This window comes from Dendropsophus ebraccatus, chromosome 6 (genome assembly GCF_027789765.1).
Source record: "Dendropsophus ebraccatus isolate aDenEbr1 chromosome 6, aDenEbr1.pat, whole genome shotgun sequence".
Taxonomy (NCBI): domain Eukaryota; kingdom Metazoa; phylum Chordata; class Amphibia; order Anura; family Hylidae; genus Dendropsophus; species Dendropsophus ebraccatus.
In genome coordinates this window covers 150031113-150046725 of record NC_091459.1, presented here as the reverse complement: position 1 = coordinate 150046725, position 15613 = coordinate 150031113, and the positions used below count along the sequence as shown (strand labels likewise).

The 15613-nt window shown below is 58.2% G+C and overlaps 1 protein-coding gene across 1 annotated transcript; it reads left to right on the top strand.

Annotated features, from left to right (window-relative positions):
• Window positions 1-4405: 4405 nt before the first annotated feature.
• TMEM214 (transmembrane protein 214) lies at window positions 4406-15183 on the top strand. The gene is made up of 17 exons (XM_069973255.1): window positions 4406-4580; window positions 7597-7805; window positions 8616-8766; window positions 8906-9040; window positions 9407-9489; window positions 10350-10455; window positions 10645-10726; window positions 10837-10938; window positions 11474-11615; window positions 11701-11792; window positions 11907-11955; window positions 12058-12168; window positions 12365-12482; window positions 12577-12673; window positions 12943-13111; window positions 14078-14229; window positions 14319-15183. The coding sequence occupies exons 1-17, from the start codon at window positions 4454-4456 to the stop codon at window positions 14443-14445; spliced, it is 2052 nt and encodes a 683-aa protein (XP_069829356.1). The 5' UTR covers window positions 4406-4453; the 3' UTR covers window positions 14446-15183.
• Window positions 15184-15613: the final 430 nt, after the last annotated feature.

The following is a 15613-nucleotide window of genomic DNA, read 5'->3' as shown; positions in this document are numbered from 1 at the left end:
CCAGAGAGGAGGATGTTACAGTAGTGCAAGCGAGAGATGATGAGAGCATGGACCAGCAGTTTTGTGGAGCCAGGTGTGAGAAAATAGCGGATTCTGGAAATGTTTTTGAGGTGAAGGCGGCAGGAGGTGGTCAGGGCCTGAATATGTGGTTTAAAAGACAGGGCAGAGTCAAAGGTGACCCCAAGGCAGCAGACTTGGAGGACTGATAAGGCTAGGTGATGTGATTTTACCTGCTTACACCGTACCTGTGGGACTACACCTATATATACAGGTCTCTGAATCAGAAGATGATCACAGCGTGACAGGAAGATGGTCTGGAAGGAAGAAAGGATGTGAACTCTCACTCACAATGATCATTTTCAGGAAATCTGATGAATATGTTACATTTGCAATAATAATATAATAATAATAATATTTATTTGTATAGCGCCAACAGATTCCGCAGCACTTGTTTAAATATATAAATACAATACAGGTTATACTTAAATTATACAATGAATAAATTAAGATAAAATTAAAAATACACAATTAAAGACCTGCTCTCGAGAGCGTACAGACTAGGATAACTGGCGATGACACGAGAGGCAACAAGGGCTTTACTTGTCAATGTTTCAGTCATTGTACATAGAATCTTAAAGTGCCAATAGGTGACTGGGCGAGCCGGTCACACGCCATTTTCTGGGCTAAGGTAGCAAGTACAAAGTAGATGGCACCAAAGAGGTTATAGGGAGGAAGCAGAAGGGATAGCAGACGAGAGGGAGACGAGATTAGGAAATGGTATAAGCGCACCTAAAGAGAGAAGTCTTCAGAGCACGCTTGAAACTGGGGGTGTGGGGGGGACTGAGGTCTTTGGGTAGGGAATTCCAGGGAACTGGTGCAGCACAAGAGAAGTCTTGGAGGTGGGAGTGAGAGGCTCTGATTATGGAGGATGTTAGTGTAAGGTCATTAGCAGAACACAGAGCACGGGAAGGATGATAGGTGGAGATGAGGGAGGAGATGTATGGAGGCAGAGTTGTGGAGATGAGGGAGGAGATGTATGGAGAGCAGAGTTGTGGAGATGAGGGAGGAGATGTATGGAGGGGCAGAGTTGTGGAGATGAGGGAGGAGATGTATGGGGGGCAGAGTTGTGGAGATGAGGGAGGAGATGTATGGAGGGGCAGAGTTGTGGAGATGAGGAGATGTATGGAGAGCAGAGTTGTGGAGATGAGGGAGGAGATGTATGGAGGGGCAGAGTTGTGGAGATGAGGGAGGAGATGTATGGGGGGGCAGAGTTGTGGAGATGAGGGAGGAGATGTATGGAGGCAGAGTTGTGGAGATGAGGGAGGAGATGTATGGAGGCAGAGTTGTGGAGATGAGGGAGGAGATGGATGGAGGGCAGAGTTGTGGAGATGAGGGAGGAGATGTATGGAGGCAGAGTTGTGGAGATGAGGGAGGAGATGGATGGAGGGCAGAGTTGTGGAGATGAGGGAGGAGATGTATGGGGGGCAGAGTTGTGGAGATGAGGGAGGAGATGTATGGAGGGGCAGAGTTGTGGAGATGAGGAGATGTATGGAGGGCAGAGTTGTGGAGATGAGGGAGGAGATGTAGGGAGGGCAGAGTTGTGGAGATGAGGGAGGAGATGTATGGGGGGCAGAGTTGTGGAGATGAGGGAGGAGATGTATGGAGGGCAGAGTTGTGGAGATGAGGGAGGAGATGTATGGAGGGCAGAGTTGTGGAGATGAGGGAGGAGATGTATGGAGGGCAGAGTTGTGGAGATGAGGGAGGAGATGTATGGAGGGCAGAGTTGTGGAGATGAGGGAGGAGATGTATGGAGGGCAGAGTTGTGGAGATGAGGGAGGAGATGTATGGAGGGCAGAGTTGTGGAGATGAGGGAGGAGATGTATGGAGGGCAGAGTTGTGGAGATGAGGAGGAGATGTATGGAGGGGCAGAGTTGTGGAGATGAGGGAGGAGATGTATGGAGGGCAGGAGTTGTGGAGATGAGGGAGGAGATGTATGGAGGGGCAGAGTTGTGGAGATGAGGAGATTTATGGAGGACAGAGTTGTGGAGATGAGGAGATGGATGGAGGGGCAGAGCTGTGGAGATGAGGGAGGAGATGTATGGAGGGCAGAGTTGTGGAGATGAGGGAGGAGATGTATGGAGGGCAGAGTTGTGGAGATGAGGGAGGAGATGTATGGAGGGCAGAGTTGTGGAGATGAGGAGATTTATGGAGGACAGAGTTGTGGAGATGAGGAGATGGATGGAGGGGCAGAGCTGTGGAGATGAGGGAGGAGATGTATGGAGGGCAGAGTTGTAAAGAGCTTTATGGGTGAGGGTGAGGAGTTTGAACTGTATTCTGTATTTAATATGTAACCAGAGCAGTGACTGGCACAGGGGGAGACGTCAGTATTATGGTTGGAGAGGAAGGTGAGTCTGGCTGCTGCGTTCAGGATATGCTGGAAAGGGGAGAGCTTAGAGAAAGAAAGACCAAATAGTAGGGAGTTACAATAGTCAAGACGGGAGTTGATCAGGGCGACAGGGCAATACTTGAATACACTGCGCATGAGTAGTACTGCCCCATATTTTGTCTATAAAAAGTGAAAACAAATCAATAAAGGGGGCGCTTCCCCAGTGTATGTTACTGATACGTACATCAGCTGTCTGTGTCTGTGATTTTAAGTTGTAAGCAGAACTGCAGCTGCTAACTCTCAATCAGGAACCATCCTATACCTGGGGAGTGTCTGGCTTCATAAAGTCAGACAAAACATAAGTTAAACTTATCAGGGACAGGATCGCACCACACACCCCGCACCGCACACCCCGCACCGCCGTCCCCGCACCGCCATCCCCGCACACCCCGCACCGCACCGCCGTCCCCGCACCGCACACCCCGCACCGCCGTCCCCGCACCGCCATCCCCGCACACCCCGCACCGCACACCCCGCACCGCCATCCCCGCACCGCACACCCCGCACCGCCATCCCCGCACCGCCATCCCCGCACCGCCGTCCCCGCACCGCCGTCCCCGCACCGCACACCCAGCACCGCCATCCCCGCACCGCCGTCCCCGCACCGCCGTCCCCGCACCGCCATCCCCGCACACCCCGCACCGCACCGCCGTCCCCGCACCGCACACCCCGCACCGCCGTCCCCGCACCGCCATCCCCGCACACCCCGCACCGCACACCCCGCACCGCCATCCCCGCACCGCACACCCCGCACCGCCATCCCCGCACCGCCATCCCCGCACCGCCATCCCCGCACCGCCGTCCCCGCACCGCCGTCCCCGCACCGCACACCCAGCACCGCCATCCCCGCACCGCCGTCCCCGCACCGCCGTCCCCGCACCGCCGTCCCCGCACCGCCGTCCCCGCACCGCACACCCAGCACCGCCATCCCCGCACCGCCGTCCCCGCACCGCCGTCCCCGCACCGCCGTCCCCGCACCGCCGTCCCCGCACCGCCGTCCCCGCACCGCCGTCCCCGCACCGCCGTCCCCGCACCGCACACCCCGCACCGCCATCCCCGCACCGCCATCCCCGCACCGCCGTCCCCGCACCGCCGTCCCCGCACCGCACACCCAGCACCGCCATCCCCGCACCGCCGTCCCCGCACCGCCGTCCCCGCACCGCCGTCCCCGCACCGCCGTCCCCGCACCGCACACCCAGCACCGCCATCCCCGCACCGCCATCCCCGCACACCCCGCACCGCACACCCCGCACCGCCATCCCCGCACCGCACACCCCGCCATCCCCGCACCGCCATCCCCGCACACCCCGCACCGCCGTCCGCGCACCGCACACCCAGCACCGCCGTCCCCGCACCGCACACCCCGCACCGCCATCCCCGCACACCCCGCACCGCACACCCCGCACCGCCATCCCCGCACCGCACACCCCGCACCGCCATCCCCGCACACCCCGCACCGCACACCCCGCACCGCCATCCCCGCACCGCACACCCCGCCATCCCCGCACCGCCATCCCCCCGCACCGCCATCCCCGCACCGCCATCCCCGCACCGCACACCCCGCACCGCCATCCCCGCACCGCCATCCCAGCACCGCCATCCCAGCACCGCCATCCCCAGTTTGGCAGCACGTTGTCTTGGCCTACTTCATCTCACTATATATCTCAAACATAACACAAAACTTGTGAGGAAACTAAAAAAAAAATCAAGAGCATGATCCCCATTTACCGCAGAGCGGCGTCCTCCTATCTCCATAGCAACTGCTGTCAATGCTACGAGTCATGTGACCGGCCACAGGCTCCTCCCCTTCTATCATCTCCCGGCCGACGTAATCCTAAAGAGCAAGGACGTGGCGGAGGCTGACGTAACGCTCCGCACTCGGCTGCCTTACAGGAGCTGGGCCAATCAGAGAAAGCTACGTCACCAGTCCTGGGCGGAAGGGGCGGGCTGCATGGTTACAGCTTGCCGGAAGTGACGCCGGGCTGTGAGCACAGACATCAGACAGACATGGCTTCCGGATCTACCGGCGATGGAAAATGGAAAGTGGTCGGGAAGAGCAAGAAGAACGGAGACCGGAGGAGGGCGCTGGGGGAGAGCAACCTGCCCCCCACCCTGGCAGCCATCACCTCGGGGGGTACGTGCTCACCACAGGGCTCCTCTAAGGACTACAAGTCCCAGCATGCTCGGCGAGCCTGAGTGACGGCTGCAGATGGCGAGGCTGCTGGGAGTTGTAGTTCTGTGACAGCTGGGAGTTGTGGTTCCTGCTCCTACCCACATGTCAGACAGGGAGTAAGTAGCAGGAGGCTGCTGGGAGATGTAGTGCTGCTGGAGGCTGGGAGGACACTGACTATTGTGTGAGATTCGTGTCCTCTGTGGGCTACATCTCCCAGCATGCACTAGGCGCTGGGATCTGTCTGTCTCTGTAGAACAGGGGTGGGGAACCTTTTCCATGTCGAGGGCCGGTCGGGCATTAATAAAATCATTCGAGGGCCGCAGACCGTGTGCGGCAGTTAGTAGCGGGGGTTTGCAGCACCCGGGGCAAGGTATTGTTCCCCTAGTGCCCCTGCTATTGTAGTTAACCCCCAGTGATGCCCCTTGTAGCCTAAATAACCCCCATCAGGCATGTCCCTGGTGGCCTATTTAACCCCCAAATAAAAAAAATAAACATCCCACTCACCTTACCTCCGCTCCCACGCTGTCCAGGTCCTCTTCTCTCCCAGGTCCTCTTCTGTCCCAGGTCCTCTGTGCCGGTCTTCTGCAGGCGGCGCGCGATGAAATGACGTCATCGCGCGCCGCCCGCAGGAGACTGAAGACACGCGCTGCTCTGGTGGAGAAGAAGCCGGCATAGACACAGGAGGATGCTGTGTGCGCCGACTTCTTCCTCCTCCAGAGCAGCGCGCATTACAGGGGAGCTGCGGGCCGCATCGGGAGGTCTCAGGGACCGGATGCGGGCCGAGGGTTCCCCACCCCTGCTGTAGAAGATGTCTGAAGTGATGACACCTGGCACATTGCCCCCTCACCCATTGCCCAACCCCCAACCCCCAACCCCCAACCCCTCGGCTGCCGCCTCCTCCTCCTTCTCACCCCCTCGGCCGCCGCCTCCTCCTCCTTCTCACCCCCTCGGCCTCCTCCTCCTCACCACCCCCTCGGCCTCCTCCTCCTCCTCACCCCCTCGGCCTCCTCCTCCTCCTCACCCCCTCGGCCTCCTCCTCCTCCTCACCCCCTCGGCCTCCTCCTCCTCCTCCTCCTCACCCCCCTCGGCCTCCTCCTCCTCCTCACCCCCCTCGGCCTCCTCCTCCTCCTCACCCCCTCGGCCTCCTCCTCCTCCTCACCCCCTCGGCCTCCTCCTCCTCCTCACCCCCTCGGCCTCCTCCTCCTCCTCACCACCCTCGGCCTCCTCCTCCTCCTCACCCCCTCGGCCTCCTCCTCCTCCTCACCCCCTCGGCCTCCTCCTCCTCCTCACCCCCTCGGCCTCCTCCTCCTCCTCACCCCCTCGGCCTCCTCCTCCTCCTCACCCCCTCGGCCTCCTCCTCCTCCTCACCCCCCTCGGCCTCCTCCTCCTCCTCACCCCCTCGGCCTCCTCCTCCTCCTCACCCCCTCGGCCTCCTCCTCCTCCTCACCCCCTCGGCCTCCTCCTCCTCCTCCTCCTCACCCCCCCCCGCCTCCGCCTCCTCCTCCTCCTCACCCCCTCGGCCTCCGCCTCCTCCTCCTCCTCACCCCCTCGGCCATCCTCCTCCTCCTCCCTCCTCACCCCCTCGGCCTCCTCCTCCTCCTCCTCCTCACCCCCTCGGCCTCCTCCTCCTCCTCCTCCTCACCCCCTCGGCCTCCTCCTCCTCCTCCTCCTCACCCCCTCGGCCTCCATCCTCCTCCTCCTGACTCCTCACCCCCTCGGCCTCCTCCTCCTCCTCCTCCTCACCCCCTCGGCCTCCTCCTCCTCCTCCTCCTCCTCACCCCCTCGGCCTCCTCCTCCTCCTCCTCCTCACCCCCTCGGCCTCCTCCTCCTCCTCCTCCTCACCCCCTCGGCCTCCTCCTCCTCCTCACCCCCTCGGCCTCCTCCTCCTCCTCCTCCTCACCCCCTCGGCCTCCTCCTCCTCCTCCTCCTCACCCCCTCGGCCTCCTCCTCCTCCTCCTCCTCACCCCCTCGGCCTCCTCCTCCTCCTCCTCCTCCTCACCCCCTCGGCCTCCTCCTCCTCCTCCTCCTCACCCCCTCGGCCTCCTCCTCCTCCTCCTCACCCCCCTCGGCCTCCTCCTCCTCCTCCTCCTCACCCCCTCGGCCTCCTCCTCCTCCTCCTCCTCACCCCCTCGGCCTCCTCCTCCTCCTCCTCCTCACCCCCTCGGCCTCCTCCTCCTCCTCCTCCTCACCCCCTCGGCCTCCTCCTCCTCCTCCTCCTCACCCCCTCGGCCTCCTCCTCCTCCTCCTCCTCACCCCCTCGGCCTCCTCCTCCTCCTCCTCCTCACCCCCTCGGCCTCCTCCTCCTCCTCCTCCTCACCCCCTCGGCCTCCTCCTCCTCCTCCTCCTCACCCCCTCGGCCTCCTCCTCCTCCTCCTCCTCACCCCCTCGGCCTCCTCCTCCTCCTCCTCCTCACCCCCTCGGCCTCCTCCTCCTCCTTACCCCCTCGGCCTCCTCCTCCTTACCCCCTCGGCCTCCTCCTCCTCCTCCTCCTCCTCGGCCTCCTCCTCCTTACCCCCTCGGCCTCCTCCTCCTCCTCCTCCTCCTCACCCCCTCGGCCTCCTCCTCCTCCTCCTCACCCCCTCGGCCTCCTCCTCCTCCTCCTCACCCCCTCGGCCTCCTCCTCCTCCTCCTCACCCCCTCGGCCTCCTCCTCCTCCTCCTCCCCCCTCGGCCTCCTCCTCCTCCTCCTCACCCCCTCGGCCTCCTCCTCCTCCTCCTCACCCCCTCGGCCTCCTCCTCCTCCTCCTCACCCCCTCGGCCTCCTCCTCCTCCTCCTCACCCCCTCGGCCTCCTCCTCCTCCTCCTCACCCCCTCGGCCTCCTCCTCCTCCTCCTCACCCCCTCGGCCTCCTCCTCCTCCTCCTCACCCCCTCGGCCTCCTCCTCCTCCTCCTCACCCCCTCGGCCTCCTCCTCCTCCTCCTCACCCCCTCGGCCGCCTCCTCCTCCTTCTCACCCCCTCGGCCTCCTCTCTCTTACAGTCCCCATAAAGCCGTCGGTCTATGAGCAGGGCTTTGAGAAGATGATGAAGAAGCAGAACAAGGAGCAGGTTCCTCCCCGCCCCCCCGAGCCCCAGAACCACAAGAAGTCACCGCAGCCCAACACCAGCAAGAGCTCCAAGAAGATGTCAGGAGGGGGCGCCACATCCTCACCGGGGAAACATGCCACCCTGGAGGAGGCGCTGCGGGCGGTGAGTTATACTTCCAGAGCTGCACTCACTATTCTGCTGTTACACCATGTCTCATCCTCCAGAGCTGCACTCACTATTCTGCTGTTACACCATGTCTCATCCTCCAGAGCTGCACTCACTATTCTGCTGTTACACCATGTCTCATCCTCCAGAGCTGCACTCACTATTCTGCTGTTGCATCATGTCTCATCCTCCCGAGCTGCACTCACTATTCTGCTGTTACATCCTGTCTCATCCTCCGAAGCTGCACTCACTATTCTGCTGTTACATCATGTCTCATCCTCCAGAGCTGCACTCACTATTCTGCTGTTACACCATGTCTCATCCTCCAGAGCTGCACTCACTATTCTGCTGTTGCATCATGTCTCATCCTCCAGAGCTGCACTCACTATTCTGCTGTTACACCATGTCTCATCCTCCCGAGCTGCACTCACTATTCTGCTGTTACATCCTGTCTCATCCTCCGGAGCTGCACTCACTATTCTGCTGTTACATCCTGTCTCATCCCCCGGAGCTGCACTCACTATTCTGCTGGTACACCATGTCTCCTCCTCCGGAGCTGCACTCACTATTCTGCTGTTACATCATGTCTCATCCTCCGGAGCTGCACTCACTATTCTGCTGTTACATCCTGTCTCATCCTCCGGAGCTGCACTCACTATTCTGCTGTTACATCATGTCTTATCCCCCGGAGCTGCACTCACTATTCTGCTGTTACATCCTGTCTTATCCCCCGGAGCTGCACTCACTATTCTGCTGTTACATCCTGTCCCATCCTCCAGAGCTGCACTCACATTGATCTCTTTCCAGCTGGACCTGGTGGAGCTGCAGAGGGAGATGCAGAACAGTCAGAACATGTTTCCTGAGAATCCTCAGATCTGGGTGAAGGATCTGGCCGGGTACCTGAACTCCAAGCTGCAGACCCCCAAGAACGAGGCGGTGCCGAGCCACCAGTCCCACGGTCAGTCCTGTGACTATCTCCACCTGTCAGAGGTCAATGGGGGGGGGGGGGGGGGACTGGTTGTCGGTGCGCTGCTTAGGCATTGTTGTTCTTACTCCATGGTTTATTGTGTAGTGTAACTCCGCCTTCTCCCCCTCAGATTACCCCTACTGCCTGGTGGGTAAGGAGCTGCGGGGCATCGTGCGGGGGCTGCTGGTCCGGGCCTCCTCCGTGCTCGACATGTTTGTGGATCACTGTATATTCTCCATGATGCAGGAGCTGGATAAACCTTCAGGTAACGTCACCCGACTGTCCACACCATCCCCCCCGCCCCGCCTCACCTGACTGGTCGCCTACTCTCTCCCTACCCCCCTCACCTGACTGTTCAACCCCTCCCCCCCACGCCTTACACGACTGGTCGCCTACCCTCTACACACTCCCCTACCCCTCTCACCCGACTGGTCGCCTGCCCTCTCCCCACCCTCCTCACCCGACTGGTCGCCTGCCCTCTCCCCACCCTCCTCACCCGACTGGTCGCCTGCCCTCTCCCCACCCTCCTCACCCGACTGGTCGCCTGCCCGAGCCCCCACGTCTTACCTGACTGGTCGCCTGCTGCTGGGCTTGGGGTGTCACCTCTTATAGCCTCCTCTTTCGTACACAGCGGAGTCCGTCCACGGCTACCGGATCTGTCTCCAGGCTGTTCTGCTGGACAAGCCCAAAACTGTCACTGTCAATTTAAAGAAGGTAACAGTGGGCGGGGCTAATTATTACTATACACTGTGGGTGTGGTCTTGTCTGTACACACCTGCAGCTGCCCTCTCTATATAGCCTCACACCTGCAGCTGCCCTCTCTATATAGCCTCACACCTGCAGCTGCCCTCTCTATATAGCCTCACACCTGCAGCTGCCCTCCGGCCTCTCTGTAGCCTCACACCTGCAGCTGCCCTCTCTATATAGCCTCACACCTGCAGCTGCCCTCTCTGTAGCCTCACACCTGCAGCTGCCCTCTCTGTAGCCTCACACCTGCAGCTGCCCTCCGGCCTCTCTGTAGCCTCACACCTGCAGCTGCCCTCCGGCCTCTCTGTAGCCTCACACCTGCAGCTGCCCTCTCTATATAGCCTCACACCTGCAGCTGCCCTCCGGCCTCTCTGTAGCCTCACACCTGCAGCTGCCCTCCGGCCTCTCTGTAGCCTCACACCTGCAGCTGCCCTCCGGCCTCTCTGTAGCCTCACACCTGCAGCTGCCCTCCGGCCTCTCTGTAGCCTCACACCTGCAGCTGCCCTCTCTATATAGCCTCACACCTGCAGCTGCCCTCCGGCCTCTCTGTAGCCTCACACCTGCAGCTGCCCTCTCTGTAGCCTCACACCTGCAGCTGCCCTCCGGCCTCTCTGTAGCCTCACACCTGCAGCTGCCCTCCGGCCTCTCTGTAGCCTCACACCTGCAGCTGCCCTCTCTATATAGCCTCACACCTGCTGCTGCCCTCCGGCCTCTCTGTAGCCTCACACCTGCAGCTGCCCTCCGGCCTCTCACACCTGCAGCTTGGATGATGCCATGGTACCAGGGACCCCTTACACTGACCCCCCCCCCCCCCCCTCTCTCCTCAGTACCTGGAGATGCTGCGAGCTCAGCAGAATCGGCCGCTGCGTTGTCTTGTCATGATGTGGGCTGTGGGACAGGCGGGATACACCGATCTAACAGAGGGACTGAAAGGTTGGTGTCTGGGAGGGCGGGGGGGTATGGTGTTTATGGGGGGAGGTATGGTGTTTGTGGGGGGGGGTATGGTGTTTATAGGGGGGGGTATGGTGTTTGTGGGGGGGGGGTATGGTGTTTATAGGGGGGGGGGGTGCTGTGTCCCCTCACCCCCCATACCCCGGGCTCACGCTCTCCTCTTCCTTACAGTCTGGCTCGGCCTGATGCTTCCAGTCTTGGGGATGAAGGCTCTGTCACCTTACGCCATCTCTTACCTGGACCGTCTCCTGCTGTGAGTACCCCTGGGGGGGGGGGGCATGCTGGGAGTTGTAGTATAGTCCTGTGAGGGTTGGTCCGGGTAATGGCGCAGTCCTGACCGCTCTCTCTCTTCGTCTTCTGCAGGATGCACTCTAATCTCACCAAAGGATTCGGCATGATCGGCCCCAAGGATTTCTTTCCGCTCCTGGACTTTGCTTTTATGCCAAACAACTCGCTGTCTGCCAGGTAAGACCGCCCCCCATTACTGAGACCTGGGGGTAGTGGGCGGGGCCAGAGTGGCCGGTCACATGGCTCTCTGTGTGTCTCGCTGTTGTATGACACAGGACACTCTCTCTTCCTCTGTGACACGTCTCTCTCTCTCTCTTCCTCTCTCTCTCGCTCTTATATCACACAGGACACTCTCTCTCTTCCTCTCTCTCTCGCTCTTATGACACAGGACACTCTCTCTCTTCCTCTCTCTCTCTCGCTCTTATATGACACAGGACACTCTCTCTCTCTCTCTCTCTCTCTCTTGCTCTTATGACACAGGACACTCTCTCTCTTCCTCTCTCTCTCTCGCTCTTATGACACAGGACACTCTCTCTTCCTCTCTCTCTCTCGCTCTTATATGACACAGGACACTCTCTTCCTCGCTCTCTCGCTCTTATATGACACAGGACACTCTCTCTCTTCCTCTCTCTCTCTCGCTCTTGCTCTTATGACACAGGACACTCTCTCTTCCTCTGTGACACGTCTCTCTCTCTCTCTCTCCATGTTGCAGTCAGCAGGAGCAGCTCAGACACCTGTATCCCCGGCTGAAGGTTCTGGCGTTTGGGGCGACCCCGGAGAGCACGCTGCACACCTACTTCCCCTCCTTCCTGTCCAGGGCCACCCCCAACTGCCCCGCCATCATGAAGAAAGAGGTAGGCAGCTGAGCGAGCGGACTTAGTGTGAGCGCAGCTCCGGCCCCCGCCGTACTCACCGCTGCTCCCTCTGCTTATTCCACAGCTTCTTCACAGTCTCTGCGAGTGTCTGAACCTCGACCCCCTGAGCTTCAGCGTCTGGAGGCAGCTCTACACCAAGCACCTGGCCCAGTCCAGGTCAGTGCCCACCTCTACATAGAGCCCACCTGGGTCATTGGCCCCTCCCCCACCGTCCCATAGTGCCCATCATATATCAGTGTTGGTGACGGTTTCTCCGGTCTTGTCTTGCAGTCTGCTCCTGCAGCATCTGGTCAGATCCTGGGACACGACCTCCAAAGCGGTGAGTCAGCTCTGACATCATGTCCTAATCCAGCACATGTCACATTGTACCGAACCCTCCGCTGTGTCAGCTCCTCCCGTCCTGATTGGGTTAATCTTTCAGATGAGGAAGTCTGTTCGGGAGACGGTGCAGTCCTTCCGTGTGACCAATGAGGAATTTGCCGCAAAGACGCCAAATTCTAAGGAGGTGGAGCTGTGCGAGTCTGCGTGTCAGGTACAAGAGGTGTTACACGCTATACTCCAGAGCTGCACTCACTGTTCTGTGTGTGTGTGATAGGGAGGATGTGGAGCTGTGAGTCCGTGTGTGAGGTGTTACACTTTATACTCCAGAGCTGCACTCACTGTTCTGCTGTATGTGTGATGGGGAGGATGTGGCCTTCGGGTCCTGATGCTTACCCCTTTTCCTCCAGGCCCTCTTGAAGAAGATGAAGGGACGAGGAATTCCCTGGTTCCGGATTTTCCTGGTCGCCCTTGTGTTCACGTCGGGGTTTGTGATCCACGACATCCGGACGCACGGCTCCTTCCACGGTCAGTGATGTGATATAACCTGTGACAGTGTGACGGCACTGCAGCTGTGGAGGCGCAGGATGCAGCGGCTGATGACGTCTCTTTGTGGTTTCAGCTTCATCCACGGCCAGCGCGCTGCAGCAGACGGGGCTCATCCCCCTCGCCCAGCAGGCCTGGAGCAAAGGGTCCAGTATTGCTCAGCATTGTCACAGGTGGGTCCCTCCCCGACCACTGTGACATCACCACCCCCCAAGTGATGTCACACCCCGACAGAGGGGATAAGGGATAGTGCTCCCCAACAACCTCTCCCCTAGAGACTGGGCTGTGCAACAGCTGTTCCCCCCCCAGCCACACACACACACACACACACACACACACACACACACACACACACACACACACACACCACCAGGATCACCAATATGGTTACATACTGCCCACTGGCCCTGTTAACGTCCATTTATGTGACATTACTCTGCAGTTGGTTGGAGCGCAATGTTCCGGTCTATTATGCTCAGGCGGTGGAGGTGCTGGGACCAGTCCTGGAGCAGGTGTGGGAAAAGACTCGGGACGGATTTATACTGGTGACACAGAAATGTTCCATACAGCTGGCGTACATGAGTGACAATCTGCCCTGGTTCATTGAATGGGTAAGGACTCTGTGTAGTCTGATCCTGTAGTCGTACTCTCCTCCATCTGTCCTGCATTGTCTGATCCTGTAGTCGTACTCTCCTCCATCTGTCCTGCATTGTCTGATCCTGTAGTCGTACTCTCCTCCGTCTGTCCCGTATGGTCTGATCCTGTAGTCGTACTCTCCTCTGTCTGTCCTGCATTGTCTGATCCTGTAGTCGTACCCTCCTCCGTCTGTCCTGTATGGTCTGATCCTGTGGTCGTAGTCTCCTCCATCTGTCCTGTATGGTCTGATCCTGTAGTCGTACTCTCCTCCGTCTGTCCCGTATGGTCTGATCCTGTAGTCGTACTCTCCTCCATCTGTCCTGCATTGTCTGATCCTGTAGTCGTACTCTCCTCCGTCTGTCCTGCATTGTCTGATCCTGTAGTCGTACTCTCCTCTGTCTGTCCTGCATTGTCTGATCCTGTAGTCGTACTCTCCTCTGTCTGTCCTGCATTGTCTGATCCTGTAGTCGTACTCTCCTCCGTCTGTCCCGTATGGTCTGATCCTGTAGTCGTACTCTCCTCCGTCTGTCCCGTATGGTCTGATCCTGTAGTCGTACTCTCCTCCGTCTGTCCCGTATGGTCTGATCCTGTGGTCGTACTCTCCTCCGTCTGTCCCGTATGGTCTGATCCTGTGGTCGTACTATCTTCCATCTGTCCTGTATGGTCTGATCCTGTGGTCGTAGTCTGATCCTGTAGTCGTACTCTCCTCCGTCTGTCCCGTATGGTCTGATCCTGTAGTCGTACTCTCCTCCGTCTGTCCCGTATGGTCTGATCCTGTAGTCGTACTCTCCTCCGTCTGTCCTGTATGGTCTGATCCTGTAGTCGTACTCTCCTCCGTCTGTCCTGTATGGTCTGATCCTGTAGTCGTACTCTCCTCCGTCTGTCCCGCGTTGTCTGATCCTGTGGTCGTAGTCTGATTATGTCCTCTTTTGTCCGGGCAGATCCAGTCCCAGATCCCGGACTCCGTCTTCCATTTTCTCGAGTACCTGAGAGACCTGCTCATCCTCCTGTATCAGGATTACCTCCTGCCCGCGGTGCAGCATTGTGAGGCTGCCCTCCAGCGCACGTGGCAGCGATATGTGGACTCCTGCAGGTGCGTACACGTTCCCCTTCATCACATTACTGCACCCACCTGTCGTATCGTGTCTCTGTATATGATGACGTTTTTGTTTGTTTGTACAGTGGCAAGGTGACGTGGGACTGCACGAGAGGTCATCTGACCAACATAACCCAGTCTTCCTGGACCTTCCTGCAGAACACTACTTTGGCCATCAGGGACTGGGCTTTTGCCCTGATCTCCAATCACTAGACGGGGAAGCAATACATACAATGACTTTATCATCAGCTTCTCTCCCACCCTCCCCTCCCCCGGTCTGAGTCAGCGGGTAACCACACACCCGTAATGGGGACCAGTACCAGGATGATGACTGGTACAGACGATCTGGGATCAGACACACTACCCTCCTCCCCCCGCCTTCTGTTATTGTGTCCCTGGCGCAGTATCTGCTGGGAATCTGTGGCTTTCCTCGGGTATTTGCTCCAGACTTCTTACGAGACTGCGACGACTGTGGATCTTCTCAGTTTTTTTTCTGGTGAATGTGACATTGGCGGTTTTTATCCTCCTCCTGTGGACACTTAATACTTCATCCTATTGTCCGAGGATCATGTGGTTGGGTCTCGTTCCGATCACTTCATCCTGGTGGCCCGTGATCACCTGATCTGGTCAGGTTAGGTCTCGTTCCGATCACTTCCTTCTGGTGGCCGGTAATCACCTGATCTGATCTGGATGGGTTAGGTCTCTTTCCGATCACTTCCCTCTGGTGGTCGGTGATGACCTGATCTGGCAAGGTCTTAATCTCTCATCCCGATGCCGACCAGCCTGAACCTGAGTCTTTGTAGACTTTCTTTTTGGTAATTCTTGTCATTAAATACGTACGTCTGGTCTTGTCGGACTCCACTACAGCCGTGTGTGATATCATGACTGTTTCTTCTGTATCGTCCTATGCATTTTAATAAACTCGTCAGTATTCCAGTAGACACTGAAGAAGGTGATGATGTTGATGATTTAAAGCTTTGTACAATTTCTATATGGTAAGATGTAAAATATTTACTTACCAAATTTTCAATTTCCTGGAGTCTGTAGGCAGCACAACACATGGGGCTAAAGCCCTCCAGTTCCAATCAGATAGAGACGGCCGTATTACATGCTCCGATCACTATAGTAAACGGACATGGATCTGCTAGATGAGCCTACTAAACAGTCTCTATTATTGTGCAGAAAGGGGGGAGGTGTGTGTATGTATGTATGTATATGTATGTATATATATATATATATATATATATATATATATATATATATATAATAATCTCTATATCATGTATTTATTTTCATATTCTTGTTAGTGATGTCTGTGCAGCCCTTGCTTTAACAGTGTAAAAGGTTTATACATTAGCTCTCCAGGCATGCTGGTGTTCTC

Bases quoted from the DNA above. Each gene is read 5' to 3' on its own strand.
- TMEM214 (XM_069973255.1), top strand. From the start codon at position 4,454: ATGGCTTCCGGATCTACCGGCGATGGAAAATGGAAAGTGGTCGGGAAG. The intron at 12,483-12,576 runs GTCAGTGATGTG...TTGTGGTTTCAG, and splicing joins GACGCACGGCTCCTTCCACG to CTTCATCCACGGCCAGCGCG. The intron at 13,112-14,077 runs GTAAGGACTCTG...TTGTCCGGGCAG, and splicing joins TGCCCTGGTTCATTGAATGG to ATCCAGTCCCAGATCCCGGA.